Source organism: Heliangelus exortis, chromosome 18 (genome assembly GCF_036169615.1).
Source record: "Heliangelus exortis chromosome 18, bHelExo1.hap1, whole genome shotgun sequence".
Lineage (NCBI taxonomy): Eukaryota > Metazoa > Chordata > Aves > Apodiformes > Trochilidae > Heliangelus > Heliangelus exortis.
Genome location: NC_092439.1, coordinates 14,922,434 through 14,938,920, shown reverse-complemented (window position 1 = coordinate 14,938,920; position 16,487 = coordinate 14,922,434). Strand labels below are relative to the sequence as shown.

The following is a 16,487-nucleotide window of genomic DNA, read 5'->3' as shown; positions in this document are numbered from 1 at the left end:
TGAGGAGACTGAAGGGGATGAGGAGGATGAGAAGGATGAGGAGCATGAGGGGGATGAAGGGGATGGGGCATGAGGGCGGGCCCAGGGAAAGGGCGGGAAGGCGGGAGCTTCCCTCAGCCCTCAAGGAGAGAGAGCAGTAAGTTGGAAGTTAAAGTATGAGTGATTGTAATAGTCTCATGTTAAACCAATATATATTAGAATTACATCACTTCAAGTTGTGCTGGAGGGCTTTGAGGCTGGATGTTAGGAAAAACTTCTTTAGAGAAAGGGTTGTTAATCACTGGAATGGGGTGCCCAGGACAGCGGTGGAGTCACCATCCCTGAATGTGTTTAAAATTTGTATAGGTAGGGTGCTCAGGGACATGGTTTCACAGTGGGCTGGCAGAGCTATTTTAGCAGACTTAGGTTAAGGGTTGGACTAGATAGTCTTACAAGTCTTTTCCAACATAAACAATTCTATGATTTTACAATTCTATGATATAAAACTTAAATAGAAAATCAAATATCGGAGCTCAAAAAAAACCCCCAAAAAACAAACTACACCAGATCATCTGCTGTGTATTGTTGCTATCAAGCTGTAGGCAGTGTCTTTAAATACCAGAAAAAGCATAAAATTCTTACAGGAACAAGCTTCAAAACTCAGATGTTCCTTGAACACCTACAAGGCCTAGGACTGACCAAATGCTGTACTTTTGTTTCATTCATTACAAAGATGCAGCTATTTTTCTAAATATATGCAAGGCTGTTAAAATCTCTCACAAAAAAAGAGTTTATTACCCGAAATGGAATGGTTTTTTAGGGATCTTCATAAAAATACAAAAATATTCCAGAATTGATTTATTTATGATTTCCTATAGGGACAAAGCAAAACCCAAAACAAAATAAAACCACTTTCATTTCAATTAAAATATAATGGTTTTGTGTTAATTACAACCAGGTTGAACCAGGGCTAATATTACAGGATGGTCACTTTCTCTCCTGTGCTTCTTCCCACCACTCAGAAAGGACTCTGGGAACGTGCTGAGGAGACAGCTTTTAAGCAAAAATTGTACCAGAGAAGGAGAAAATAACAGGAATCCAGGAAAGTAATGGATTACATAAGGTAGGTATTGAGGTATTGCATAGGTGAAACAGGAAAGGCTGAAGAGATTTGTGTGGAGAGGTCTTCTAATCAGATTTCTTTTTCCTGAAGCAATTGCTGTGCTAGTGAAAGATGACAGCATCAAACAAGTAAAGTTCCTATTACACTGTGTCATTTCAGTGGTGGCAGTGACACAGTGAATGTATCCAGGGAATTCCAGTTTCACCTCTGATGTGGAGAGAGACAGCTGGAATTGATCTTTTGGGATGCTGATGGGAAGGTGCACATCAGCTTTGTCAGAGTATCTGCTCTGTACCACAGAGCAATAGCCTTTCCCATTTGGTAATTTAGATTGCTCTCTACACTTTGCAATGCTAAGGTAGTAAGAACTTAGCTTCCTTGCAAACTCAGGAAGAATCTGCACCATAGACAGACCTTTTTTCTGAGGCAAAGCTTATAATTTTGCTTAAAAAGCCACATGAGGGAGAAGAGAACAAAATCACTGAGGAGAGTGAATAGAAGTTAATGAAAAAAGTGTTAATAAAAATAACCTGAGGTCTGTCTCTCTGTTCATTTGTGCCTTACCATCTGATATCCACATAGTTCCAAAACTCCTGCACTTCATTCTTCTGCATTGTGTACTCACCCAATATTACTCCTCTCCTTACCAGATAGTGATCATAATTTGTAGTTATTTGTCTTTTTTGCTTAGGTCTAACACCAAATTTGTTCTGTAAACGGAGCTAAATGTGTTTGAGCTGGTGCAAACAGAAGCCATTACAAAACTTTGTGAGATGATAGTGAAATGGAGGTTTGTGGTTTAGTTTTTCTTTTCTTCCTAAATGGAATTTAGGTGTGTTGGATTTGATAAAGAGGAGATCCTGTTTGGCGGGTGCTCTGCTGCTGCAGTTTCTGAAAGCCGTGGGAATTAGGAAGGGCATTGCAATTCTATATATAAGGCACCCAAGCTTGAACAGGAAAGCCTAGAAAGTGGCAGCAGCAGCACTGCCCGTTTGGAACAGAGGAGAGGACTGAACAAAACTCTCCAGTTAGGGCATGCATCATGTTTCTGGCACTAATCCTGCTCCTCTTCTGCAGTGTTCTGCAGGCTGCTGGTAAGTCCAGGATGTCTGTCTTCCTCTTGGTGTATCATTTGAAGGCAAATATGTGTGACTGAAACAAAGTGGGTGACTCTTGTACTGTTAGAGAACTATTAGAGAACATGAGGGTCAGGTCTTGCTCTCCTTTCCCCCAACAACCAGAACTGACACATTTTCTTCTACCTTGCTGCACCTTAAAATGCAACTTCAAAATTAACAAATGCATCAGTGACATAGAACTATTTTTTCTTAACTTTTTTTTGTAAACATGCTTAATGATTTGTTGGATCATTCCCTAAAACTACTTCCCAGGATACAGGGAATATTCTTTTTTAATAGACTTAAGTTGTATTTCCAAGCTGCCAAGTGCCTTCATATTTCAGATATTTGTGATGCAGTGCTCTAGTGATGTCATTGTGAAATCTTGTATCTGTGTAGAGTGCTGACCAAAACCTTCTTCCTTTGCTATGCAAACTGCAGAAAGTATTAAGTAGGAGCTGTGTGATGGCATTACATTTTTGGAGAATGATGTGACTGAAAGAATTCTGTGATGGAAAACAGGCATATTATTCCAGTCTAAAAATGTTATGTGACTCTTAAAGTAGTCTCCACATATTATTCAACAGAATTCTTTAGTCTTTTAAAGGGTTCTTGCTTTTTTGATCCAACCCATGTAACTAACAGATAACTCTAATATGTAACACAGCCTGACAAGTTCATTGACTCTGCAGCTACTCTGCCTTCTTACTCATTCCTCTTCCTGTGGTGTTTTCAACTGATTCTTTGAGAGTGAGACTGTTTTGCCACTGTTTGGCACTGCTTAAGAAAATGGTTTCCTGTTATCTCTTCTGTGTAGTCTCTGTAACTATCAGTTGCTACTGTTCTGATTTCAACAACAGGTTTCAAGATGCTAAAAATTATGCTTCACTTGCTTTAGGCTGAATAAAATTAAATTTGGCTCTCCTGTATGGTGCTTTCTATATTTAATGAACCACATAGTTCAAATTTTTTCAACAATGTGTATTACTCTTAAATCACTCAGACTGTAGCACTAGAAACAATAAAACATAAGCAACTCAACCCTTTTGTAGATTCTGAGAGCCAATTTCTCGTCTCAGCTACTTTGCTATAAATCAGATGTAACTCCACTCTCTGTATGAGCACCACTATAACCAAGATCAAGTCAAGGACCTAAAAATGCATCCTAACCCCAAATGCAGATACCTTCAAGTACTTAATCTACACGACTTCATGATTTAGAGGAGTAGATGTATTGCTAATAATATTTCAAATCTAATGGAAAATTACTGTTGATCACAACTCAGTCACAAGCTTTATGTATAGACTTGGCAATTACAAATAGGGTCTCATCTGTATAGGACTGTACTGTCTAGGATGCTGGTTGGAGACTATGCAAACAGATTTCTTTCTGTAAAGTAAGACTTTGAAACGTGACAACTTTTTGAGGCATATCTGAACCATAAGAACTTGATCTCTATAATCTAAAACTGACCAACATGCAGGATGCTCATTGTTTCAAACTCTAGATTCAAGTCTTACCTCTTTAGAATGCCTTAAACCAAACCAATTCTCCAATTCTCTTCATGGATCAGCATCCAAATTCCATACATTGGGTCTGTTTCCAACTAGAAATGTAAATATTCATTGTAGTAACATATATTTCATACAAAGTCTGATGAAAGCTGGAAGACACATTTCCTCTTTCCCTCGGTAACCCAAGAAAAGCTGTAAATTTGCATTAGTCTGAATAAATAACTTACAGAAGTGTAAAACCAGATTAAAATAGTTAGCTCTGTATTTTACTTAATAAAGGATGCTGATTCATTGATTAAATTGAGGCTATAATAATTTAGCTATCTCATTAGTAAAAACTGTGAGAGAGATGTCTATATAGTAATATTTTTTATAAGGATGTAACTAGGAAGTTACCTTGATTTGTGCTGTTCAACCATCTTCTTTGCAAGAGACAAAGGGAGCTGATAATTTGATATTGAAGTGAAACCATCATGAGCCTGTACAAGTGACTACCAATACTGCAGCTATGACATTAGCACTACCCTTGCTGTTAGATTTCATTTTAGGTTTATGTAATTTATTTTGGTCTTTTCCAAAACGTCTGACTTTTCAACAGTTCTTTTTGTCCCAAATGAAAAGATAAAAGCTGGGCACTTTGCAGGACAGAAATCCTAAATTATTCCTGTTTGGAAGTACAAAAAAATTTCATTTCACTGTTTTACATAAAATGCAAATGTTTTGGTTTGTTTTGGTTTGTTTGCCTGTTTGTTTGTTTAGTTCATTAAGCTGATGCAGAGTACTCTGAAGCCATTCTAACATCAAATTGCATTTGCTTGTAGGGGATGTCTCATAGTAAGTATAGTATAGAAACAAAATAACTTATTTCTTCCCAGTAAGTCTCCTTCCCAGTCTGGATTGTATTTCTGTCATGACCACACAGAAACTGCACTTTAACAGATACAATTCTTTAGAAATTCAGGCCAATTAGAACAGAGTGGGAACTGAAAGTAAAACTTCCTTAGAAAAGTGGAAGTCTGTTTCAGGTTCCATTGATCTAATAAAAAATTAATATTTAATGTCAAGTCAAAATCATCTTGTTCCTCGAAGGAAAACAATGTACTTGCAATAATAGTAAAATATCAATAAGGATGGGTTTAATAATTTAGAAATCTCACTTATCACTAAGATAGCCTTTTCAGTGAAAAATTCCAAGTGGTTGCTAGAGAGAGCTTCTGCATGGGGCCATAGCACTTCCTGCATTTAGACAATCTGCAATTTCATTTGGTTGTGAATGGTTAATACCATTGCCAGGATGATTTAAGAGTTTGTCAGAGTTCAGGTTGAGAAAAAGAATGCAAATACTGAGAATAACTAGCATACTGTAATTAGATCAATATTTTGTTCTGACAGGATACTGACTGGGTGGCATATAGTCATGTTTTACTAGTCATTCCTTGAGCAAAACATCACAGAGAATTTAAAATGTACTTTAGGTAAATTTAATATTACTCTTGCAGACCTCTGTGCAATCTAGGATGATTATTACATTCTATTTTTAAAATATATATACCAAACCTGGGGTATTTGTAATATTTAGTAGCAGCTTGGCATGGTTAGTCTTGTGAATTATGAATCTGAAAAGCTTACAAGTAAGCTCTGTAAACCAAACTGTCTGTTCTGATCTAAAATATTTACCTGTGAAGTATTAAACTGTTTGTTCTACACCAAGCTCTCTGGATAGTTCTCACCTGAAAGAACATTTTAGGCGTATCTTCAGTTCCTGCCATTCCAATACCCTCTGAAGGCAGCTCTTACACACTCTTACATTTGATAAATACAGTATTTTGGTGTTAAATTGTAGGGATTGCAAATCTGTAAAATCAACAATAACTGAACAAGCAGAGATATCAAAATAAAGGGGTTCAAAAGCTGCAGCAGCAGCTCTGGTTGTGTTGTAAAGAGAGTTAACTCAATAGTGACACAAACTGACTCTGTTACTTCAGGGGTGCTCTGACTGTGCTGCTGAGTTGCAGGATGACCACAGGGGTTGTACTAAAACAGTTTCAGACATTGATTGGCCAGTGCTAACTGATCATAGGGGATAAGGCAGCATGAGTAGGATCTGCAATGATTTTCTGACCAGCATGTCAGACAACTGCAGAAGCTGAAGTGGTGGGTATGAGTTGTGTATAGGAGCTTGCAACTCAGCAGCCAGTCAGATCACTTTGTCCTGTTTTGAGTGGAAATGTTTGGTTTATCAAGAAATGATTATGCTGGTAGCTTACTCCAATTTAGAAAAATTATGTTACATTCTACTCTGAAGTTTAATTCTTAGAGCAGTGCCCCACTGAAATGGACACAGTATCTAGGAAGAAGGATAAAGAGAATACCTCTTACTGAACTTTTGTCTTGGCATTTACACTGCAGATGATCACTTAGGGTTTTCTTTACACCGCTGGAGAGGAATGTTGGTGTGTAATCCGTTTGTTCCAGGTTAGACACATTCTTTGCAAATCAGACTGTTCTCAGCAAATTTGTGTTTATTTTCACTAGGCAACTGGCTGAGATGAAAGTCAATTTTAAAGTTTCAGTGCATGCCTTTGCTTTGTAGCTGAGATCCAGACATCTCCAGCTTCCCCATCAGTATAGGCTTCAGTTCTTCTCTGAAATAATACTTACTGAAAAATGTTATCTGGGTGAGGTAAAATAAACATTTAAGAGCTAAAATACAACACTGGTGGAATGATATATAGACAGGAGGGAAAAAAATCAAAGGTGTAAGTTCAGAAGCATTCTTACCCCAGATTTGTTCTGTTAGCTTTTACATTCATCTCAGAGTATTTGCTCCTGATATACATACATATATCCTGATATATATATATATATATACATATACGAAATACTGGATATATATATATCCTGAGATATATATATATATATATTAAATACTGGATCTGAAAAATTTTATAATTTAGTAGCACATTTCTGAAGTACCCCAGGTCCTTTTTCTTACAGCTTCTTTTGTTGTTAGCATCCTGCTGCTGACTCTAGGAAAGCTCTCTCCATGCATTCAGTGCCTCTGCTCCTGCCCAGTGCTCACAGCTTGGTTCTGGGGACCCTTTTCACCACCTCCCTCACTCTCTTTGCACTGTGGGCAGGAAGGAAGCTGCTGGAGAAAGGGACTTGTGACATGATGCAGTTGTGCACAAGCTCTACTCTGGGTTTGTGGCAGAGGAGGAACCATTCTCTACTCCACACTTGCTAAACTTTCCTCCCTGTCTCCTGAAAACCAGAAGAGGTTCTGTGTGTGGAAGGGAGCAGGGAGCAGCTTGCAGCATCCTGCCCTAGCAGGGGCAGCAAAAGCAACAGCTAGGCCTGGGGATTTCTTCCTCTTCTGCTTCGACCCAAGTGGTGGAGTAAGAACAAACTTAAAAACATGAGACTTATCCCACTCACTTTTTTGTTTGTTTGTTTTGGCTTGGTTTAATGAAGAACATAAGGTTTGAGAATGAAGTACAGGAAATCCCATTTTGTGTAGGATTTCTGGCAGCTCTTAGTAACATTTTGCCCATCATAGAAGAATTTTATCTTACAGATTGAATTATGTGATTTTGCCACTATAATTTCCATTCAGTGTGCCACTATAATTTCCATTCAGTGTTCTGTGGCATGACACAAAATACATATGCTGACCCTGCTTTGACTTGCATCATGTTTAAGCACTAAAATATGTACAAATAGTAAAATTTGTTATACTCAGAGACTGACTTCTTGTATTATTTCTTTCACAGCTTTTGAAGGAAATTATTGGTCCCACTTTTTCTTCCAAAACCAGGAAGAGTCTCTGCAGAGAAGTGAGTGCCTGACCTGGTATTTTAAGTTTTATGTTGTAAATATGAATAACAATTCTATATTGCAGAAGATCCCATACTAAACATATAATCAAAATAACTACTTGCCTCAAGCAGCATACATTTTAAAACATTACTTTTAGAACTTCTAAATTAAGACCTTGCCTACAAAAATGTGGTGAATTATGGTGTCTCACACTGGTCAGTTTTACACTAAATGGAAAGGGCTTAAGTGTACCATGCTGGGGTTTTGCTGCCTAAGGACAGAAACTGGGCAGCTTAGCAGCCTTCCACATTTAGAAACTTGCTATAGAGGTCACTTATGTGACCTGCTTGATTTTCATTCCTGCAGATAACTGCCTAATATTGTCTAAGAATTTAGGAAATGGATTCTTTTGATGCAAAATCCAGGGAATTAAATAAAGCTGATTGTCTATACAGGCTAAGACTATGAGATTATTTTAGAGATTGCAGGTTAAAAAAAAAATCTCTGTAATTTGTGTAATTATTAGTCTATGAGAATGTGGTGTAGTTCTTCCTCATCTTTATAGCCAGCAGCCCCTGGGGAGTCAGCTTATCTCCACTTCAGCATCCAGCTGTGCCAGCTGGAGCTATGGATGCCACAGTTCTGGTAGCTTCCCAGAAGTTTTCCCTTAGCTCCTAAGAATGTTTTTTTTGCTTACACCCAAACCTCTAAGCAAAAGGAACTCCAGTCACCTACTTACTGCAAATCTGCACCAGTCCTTCTGAGTCTGAGAAATAAGAAAGAAAATTGTTTAGAAATGTGTATAAGTAACATATAGCTTTAAAGTACTAAAAATATTAGCTTTCAGAAGTACTGTAAGAAAGGCAGCAATCAAAATAATGTTAACTCACGAAATGGTAACTTCTGTCTGCAGTTATTATGGTAGTTTCAGTTACAAAGAAATTTCACTTCCACTGAAAAGAAAGCTGACAAATCCCAATAGCCTCACAAAATCCCCTGATCTACAAATAATTGGAGACTGAGTCTGGGGGGGTGTATGTGCTTAACCTGGTGGCACTTTTCCCTTGGACAGTGTCTTAATGATCACTGCTGGGAATAAAATACTGAGCTGCAACAGTCCTGGGTCAGAACCAATACAACTTCTCACCTGTCTTTTTCTGAAGGAGCACGAGTCACTGACTTTTTAATTTGAATTTAATTCATTAAAAAAATTAGTTTTGCACACCCATGACAGCAATGAATAAATTCCATCACACTGACCTGATATACTGTATTTTACAGGGTGTGCTGTTCCTCTGCTAGGACAGGATACAGAGGGCTATAACTCTTCTGAAAGCACACAATTTTTACTAGACATTTTCTAAAATAAATATGGATATAAGTCCTGGTATTACAGAAAATGTTTCTATCATTTTATTTACAGACATTCTTCATAGTAATCCCTTATCTTAATGCTTTATGTTAAAATACTGTGCTTTACTGTTGCATACTATTAAAAAGGAACTCTGTGTACTCCAAAAGTTAGTGCTTTTTGGTGGCTGACAATGAAATACTTAACCTAGTTTGGAGAAAATGGAGCTGAAAAAAAATATTTACAAAAAATGCAGATTTGTTATAATGAGAAGCATTTCTTTAGGCAGAAGAATCAGAGTGGCTTGAATTAGGTGAATTCTCATTCAGCTTAAGTATGGAAAAGCTTCATGAAGTTCATCCTAAATGTAGAAATAGTTGAGTACTTATGTGCAGCCAAAAAAAAACCCAAACAAAAGCCTAAAAAAAAGAATTCAGCAACTCCTCTGTCTTTGGTCCTTTCTTACAACAAAAGGAACAGTAAGGCATGGATATACAGGAATAAAAAGAAAATCTCTAGTTATCATGTAAATAAAGATGTAACTCAAAAGACAAATATGTAGCTTATATTTTCTTGAGTTATTAACACACCCACTTGTTGGTTTTTTCTGATAAGATTTAAACAGAACCAATACACTGAAGGCACTCCTATATTTATAAAAGGGGCACCTATTGCACTCTGACTATTGTGCAACCCCAGGTTATCATTCCTTGCAGACTCTGAAGAAGTTGGGGTTTTCTGGAGCACAGTAGATTAAAGTAGTTGGGATTAGAGCTGCAGGACCAATGGTAACAATGAGCCAATTCCTGTTTTCCAGTCAGACGTTCTGGACAGCACAGCAGTATGGAAGAGGAGTACTTTTTGCCAACAGGTAACAGCTCATTGGGAAACTGTGTTTTCTACATGACCTAAATAAAACTGTGTAGTGATTTGATCACTCCTTAAGAATAAATAAATGTTCAGGCTTCTGGCCTTTAAGCAGTGCACATAAATTGCAAGTAGCCTGATAAACTTACCTGACACTTTGTTCTAGGATATATTCTAAGGTACCTGAGCTTCATATAACTCCATAAACAAAATAATCTAACATCTTAAAAGTAATGATCTGACTTTGGAAATATATGGCCAAGAACATGATTTTGTTTACTTCAGTAGACCTGTCAACCTCAGAGGGACTGTTCAAATGCTTTAAGTAGGTATAGAACTATCTAACACCAAGTGCTGGAGTTGATTCTCTTTTTTTATGATGCATTTCAACCTCCTAAAGTTGGGCCATTCAGATGAAAGTGATTACTTTCTGAAAAAGAAAACCGATGAGAACATTCCATATAATTACAAAGCTATCTGGATGTTTGTCACACACAGACCCCAAACCATGGGGACTTACAGGTTGGGCTCAAGACTGCCTTTAGGTATCTAATGATCTGACTCCATGAATCATGTTACAGTAATGCCATAGATAGCTGCAACAGTGCTGTGCCTGACATGACAAATGGCTCCCCAGTAGCAATCTGCCACCTTTACAAACAGAGGAAGCAAACTGAGATAAGAAAATAAAGCTTTATATTAACCACGAAGGAGATGGAAGTGTGTTCCCCAAGCCAGGAACCTAGAGAGCTCTCCACTGCTTACAGTTAGTAAGAGTATTGCTCCAATTATTGTTTCACTTCCAGACTTGAGATAAAATTTTGAGGTTACAAAAAGCCAACCAACCAACCAAAACAAACCAACAAAACCCCAAACAGCTAGGATGTTGTTTACATAATGAATCTGAGAAGAAACTTATTAGCTTTTCCTGCTATTTGTATTTGAAATGGCAATCAATCAGAATGAGCAAATATGCTGTTAAAAAACCTAAATCCATTTTTTCTCTTTCACTTCTATAGTTTTGAGCAGGGACTCCTGTTCTACTTGGGGTGGAGGGCATTTTTCAACCTTTGATAAATACCTGTATGACTTCACTGGGACCTGCAACTATATCTTTGCAACTGTGTGTGATGAAACCAGCCCAGACTTCAACATCCAGTTCCGCCGTGGGCTGGACAAAAAAATTGCAAGGATCATCATTGAGCTGGGAGCTTCTGTTGTCATTGTTGAGAAAGGCAGCATTTCTGTCAGGAGTGTTGGGTAAGATGCTTGAGTGCATGGGGAACAGTGTTTAAAGAAGGAAAGAATTTACACAGCAGTTGCATTAAAGAGGACTGTGATCTGTCAAAAATGAATTAGCAAATTACAGAAGTTAGAAGTTGTAATTTTCAGCCAGTGATGTTCCACTTCTCAGCCTCTGGTACCTTTTGGTTCTGAGCAGACCCAGAAGCTTGCACTTAAGCCATGGGGGTCATCTGCTCCACCTTCCTCCCTGGCCTTTGGAGGGGATGAACTGGTTTTGCTTATCCAGAAGAGTGTTGTTGAAAAAGTCCCAGCACTCACCAACTCCTTTGCACTCCAAGGAAGCTTTCTGTGGGATTCCTTCCAACTGAGCCCTGGCTGAGCTGAAGTTTGCTCTTCTAAAATCTAAAACCTTTGTTCTTGAATTAACCATCATCGTGCTCAGCAGTATCCCAAACTCCACACTGTTGTGGTCACTGCAGCCAAGTCTGTCACTAACCAAGGTTGTACAGAGCAGGTTGTCTTGGTTACTGCGTTTGTTCTTTAATGTTGTAGCATGAGGTTTCTCTAAACCTTTTCCATTTTCAGTTGTAGCTCTAATTCCTACCCTAACAGGCTGTAGTCCATAGAAGCTCTTCAACAACAGTTGAAGATCAACAACAGTTCTACCACACAGACCTTGTTACAGGTTCTTGAAACAGATAACTAGAACCTAATGAAACCAAACCAAGTCAAGATGCACAGTTCTGTGCACACTTTATCACCTTTTCCTGCTGGTTCTGCTGTGAAACTCCTGACACCATTTTCAATCAGCAAAAATGTTAATCTATCATTGTCAGGGTTTAACATTGCCCTGGCAATTAAACTGAGTGACAGATGCTCTCTATGAATCCCCCTCCCCTCCCTGATAAAGAAAGGAGAGACAATAAGGGAGACTGATGGGTTGGAAACTGAACTACACAGCTTTAATGAAACAGGAATGAGAAATAGGAAAAATGACTAAATCTATCCAAATCTACAGGAAAATTGATCCCAGGTTCCTCCCCCTCTCCCCCAATAACTCTCCCATCCCCACTGAGGCTGCAGGGCAGCCCTGGGACAGTCCAGGCTGGAATCCTGGGGTCAGCAGCAGTTGGGAGCTGGAGGCAGGAACACAGAGATTCAGGCTGGGATGGATCAGGAGCAGAGGCAGAGGAAGGGATGGAATCCTCCCAGGATGCTGAAGCAACCAGGGAAGGGGTGAAGAAAGGGAAGCAGGAAAGGCAGGAAGGGCAGGAAGCTGGAAGCTGGCTTGACCCTGGTGATGCCTGCAATTTCTCCTGAGGATGAGGTGTATGGGATGGAATCCTCTGTTTGGTCAGTTCTGGCATCTCTCTTGTCCCTTCCTCCCCAAAGGAGGCTGCAGGTGGGACCTCTTTATTCCTCCTGGAGGGTAAAATGTTCCTCAGAGCTGAGCAGTGTCCTTGGCTCTGCACACCAGGCTCTGGCTGGAACTATAACCATGGAGTGGGATCAGTCCTAGAAGCAGACACTGTCTGAGAAACTTGCTGTGAATTTCAGCAGTGCAGCTGCTTACAAGAGACTGAGCTGAGAGCAAAAGGACAAGACAGAAAATCCCCTTTATCCTGGCCCCAACCAGGACAATCATGAAATGTTACAGTTACAAAGGAAAAAATTCTGTTCCATGTTGCTGCAAGTACTCAGACTGTATGCCCATCAGATCTAGAAAAAGGTAACTGATACCTGCAAAGCACTGATATCAGGAGCTCAGTGTCTCTTCTGTCCCTACTGCAGGGTCATTCAGTTACCCTACACCAGCAATGGAATTCAGATAGCACCTTATGGACACAACACCCGTCTGGTGGCCAAGCTGATGGAGATGGAGCTGGTGGTGATGTGGAACAATGATGACTATCTCATGGTTAGTAAAATGTTCTGATCAGTTAAAAGAGAACATTCCCAGAGACCTATGGGAATGACAAGATCTCTTTAGACTTAATGGGTCCTTTTTGCATGTGTGTGCCATGTGGATATTTATTCTTATCCTGGTTCACCTATTCCTCTTGAAATAACCAACACTGCTTTTTATACCTGCCTGTTCCTTTCACTTCCAGCACTGGTTGTTAACCAGTGTTGAGATTCCCAGATGCATCCAGGGATTTAAAACTTTACTGAGGCTTTCACAGCTGTTACAAAGTTTTGCTAAAGGAATGTTGAAGTTGTTTACACTCATGTAGAATTTAACATTCTATCCCAAAATTTTGTCATTTCTTCTGTGCTTTCCTGAGACATCTTTCTTTTGGTTTCAAACATACAGTGCTCCTACCATCTCCTTAGTTTCCTTCCTATTTCTGAACTTTTTCATGTTTTCCCTCCAAAATGCCTGACATATTGAAGATGAGGGTACATTTTCTCACCATGACCTGTGATACCAATGCCACAAAAGATACTGAATTCCAAACTGGCAAGTTTACTAAGAGAGTGATATTGCTATGTAATAAATGGTCTGGGAGATTTACCAGCATTACTCTGACACAGATAACAGGAAATGCAGGTGTGTGGTTACACACTGGAATCTGTGCACAGTCAGATTATTCCCTCTGTTCTAAGGTTTTCATAATAATGCATTGCTTGTAGCCAGTAGTAATGTTACCACTTGACTCTCCAGAGCAATAGATAATTTAATAACCTTCTTCTGAAAACAGATTTTCTTCCTGTAACCTTCAGTTTCTTAAGAGAACAGAGGTGAAACTAGTGCTCTGTCAACAAAGATATAAGCCATTAAACAGCACCATTAAATTTTCTATTTTTGCAAGCTCCTTAGAATATTATCCTCCTCAGTTCTATGCAAATGTCTTGGAAGCTTATTCTTTTATTTAATAAAAAAAAAAAACCAAACACAACCATCACTATTTATCTAGTGAGAATTAACTTGCTTCCAAATCTTTTTCTCCAATCAAGCCACTGAAATTAGTGAGAAGGATCACTTTTAACTGGATTCTTGAATTGTATTTATTGGAGAAACTTAATACTGTATAAATGATTTTACTTTGAGTGATCCTTTTAAATGTCTGGGTTTTTTCAATTTTATTTTAGGTTTTGACAGAAAAAAAATACATGGGGAAAACATGTGGAATGTGTGGAAATTATGATGGCTATGAAATGAATGAATTTGTGAATGAAGGTAAGCTCTAAGGACAGGTCAGATGGAAGGAGAACTAAGTCAAGGTTGAAATTTAATACTGTACTAACACTGCTCTGACTGCTCACTCAGTTTGGGAACTGATTAAAGCACTCCCAGAGGTCACCAACATACCCATCCTGTGATTATGCTACACAATAATATTTGCTATGATGTGGGTTCTTCAGACAAGTGATAAGGACTCTCTTCTATTTTAGAAACAGGTGGTTAGGATCACACTCTCATGAAATTTTCAGAAGAGTTTGGATTCATAGGAAGGCACAGTGAGGGTAATAATTGCAGTAGGCAGGAGCAAGATGCTATAATAAAAAGAGCATAGTGGACAAGAACATGAGCAAGCAACTTGTCCCAGTAAGGGTGGATCTTTAGAACAAAATAATTGGTGCTGAGGACTTGATTCTGTGGTTTGGGGTCTCACTTCAGTCAGTCTCATCTGGTCTGTTCAGTTAGTGCCTATTAACAGGTAGAGCTCATTACATATGCTCCTCTGGTTTGGTTTCATCTTAAAGGAATTCTGTGTGCCAAAACTTCCCCACAATGGCAATAAAATTACATCCCTCCTCTGTGTTAGATTTGCTTCGAAAGGACACTGCTGATCAACTGCAGTGCTTGTGAGGAGGCACTGAATTGTATAGTGACTGATCTCAGGTCAATAGAGACAGATGCAGTTTTCTATATACATCACAGAAAATAATTCTAAAAGTTATACAATCTTTTGGGGGTTGTGATGAGTTTAAACTACATGTAGGGAAAAATATAAGATTGGGGGATGAGGAAAAGAGGCAGGAATTAGCAGCTGGCAGAGAATAAGGCAGGTGACACAAAAAGAGTAGCAGATGATATCATGTAAGGTAATAGATGTGAGAGATTAGGGAACAGTTCAGAGAAATGATCAAGGTGATAAAATGAAACTTTACTGAGTAGACTGCAGGTAAAGGGCAAAAGAGATAATTGTTACAATCAGGAAGATTAATTAGGACCATTCACAGACCAAGAGAAGAATTTGAGTTGTGCCACATCAGAACAACAAATCTGTGTGAAGTTTTTCCTGACAAATTATAACCTTTCAATTCACAGGTCAGTTGCTGGATACATATAAATATGCTGCATTACAAAAAATGGATGATCCATCAGAGATCTGCTTGTCTGAAGAGATACCAATTTCCACCATTCCTCACAAAAAATATGTAAGAAAGATCTTACTGGTTTTTATGATTCTTAAGAGAGATGGAAAGTTGATAGGTAGGTAGAGGCAGAGAGGCAGTGATTTTATAACACTGACCTCCATGAACATGGATAAAGTCAAAATTTGTATATCCTGGTATGAGAAAGAAAAGGAACTCTATGCATTAAAACACATTTTGAGAAAGGCCTATGGACATTTTTGAGTATGGATTTATACTGATCATATAAATCTGTCAGCATTTATCTCACAGCTTTCTGAAATTTCATGCAGGTCATAATAAGAAATTCGTGGAAACCAGTGAAGATTTAAAGAATCTTTTATTGAACTACCAGGGACCTGACATCATGAGCTGTACAGGCTTGAAGAAGTTCAACAATGCACTAAACATACTGCCAGATAACAGTGCTCATAACAGGGCCAACCACTGTGTATTGCTATCACTTCCAGTCCTGCATGAAGAGAAAATCAGCATACCTGAAACATGTAACTATGCTTGAAAGAGGGAGCTTGGTAGCACCAAGAAACAGGCTTCTATTTCTTAGATTTTGGAGATACAGGAATCAGATTCTGGCTAGGATGATGCTGATAAGTTGTTTCACCAAGGAACCTCAAATTTTGCATTTCCACCCAGATTTCCACCCACTGCTCAAGCATGGTCAGCCAGAGCAGGCTGTGCAGGCTGATCTCCTACTAGGTTTTTCTTGTCTCCTAGGTGGATCTGCTAGGCTGATGAGATGGAAACTCCATGATGCCTCTCACCACCATGTTCTTTTTTCTACCTAGGGGGTCACAAAGTCCCCATATACCTAATGATGAGTACTCACTGCTGTCCTCTAAGAAGCATTTCACTTCACATGGGATGATCATGCATTTTGCTTCTGTTTGTACTTTCAAGACTGTCACCTTACTTTGCAGTTCTCATGTACTTATTTTTATGCAGGCTGTAAGTTACTATTGATTACAAAGTGCTTAAGAAGTTTTGTCTTGGAATAGGAGATTTTAATTCTGTTTTCCTTAATACTTTCATCTTATTTTTATTTGATTTGATTTTTTTTTTTGAACATAGAAACCATCCCTTGTACTAA

At 38.6% G+C, this 16,487-nt stretch overlaps 1 protein-coding gene across 1 annotated transcript in view; it reads left to right on the top strand.

Annotated features, from left to right (window-relative positions):
- Positions 1 to 7,512: 7,512 nt before the first annotated feature.
- The window catches only part of LOC139804803 (mucin-6), a 40,727-nt gene continuing 31,752 nt past the window's right edge, over positions 7,513 to 16,487 (top strand). The window contains exons 1-6 of the mRNA XM_071762422.1: positions 7,513 to 7,571; positions 9,723 to 9,776; positions 10,792 to 11,032; positions 12,809 to 12,935; positions 14,111 to 14,198; positions 15,294 to 15,403. Of these exons, the coding sequence (XP_071618523.1) occupies positions 9,749 to 9,776; positions 10,792 to 11,032; positions 12,809 to 12,935; positions 14,111 to 14,198; positions 15,294 to 15,403 (594 nt within the window). The 5' untranslated portion in view covers positions 7,513 to 7,571; positions 9,723 to 9,748. The remainder of the gene's footprint in view (positions 7,572 to 9,722; positions 9,777 to 10,791; positions 11,033 to 12,808; positions 12,936 to 14,110; positions 14,199 to 15,293; positions 15,404 to 16,487) is intronic.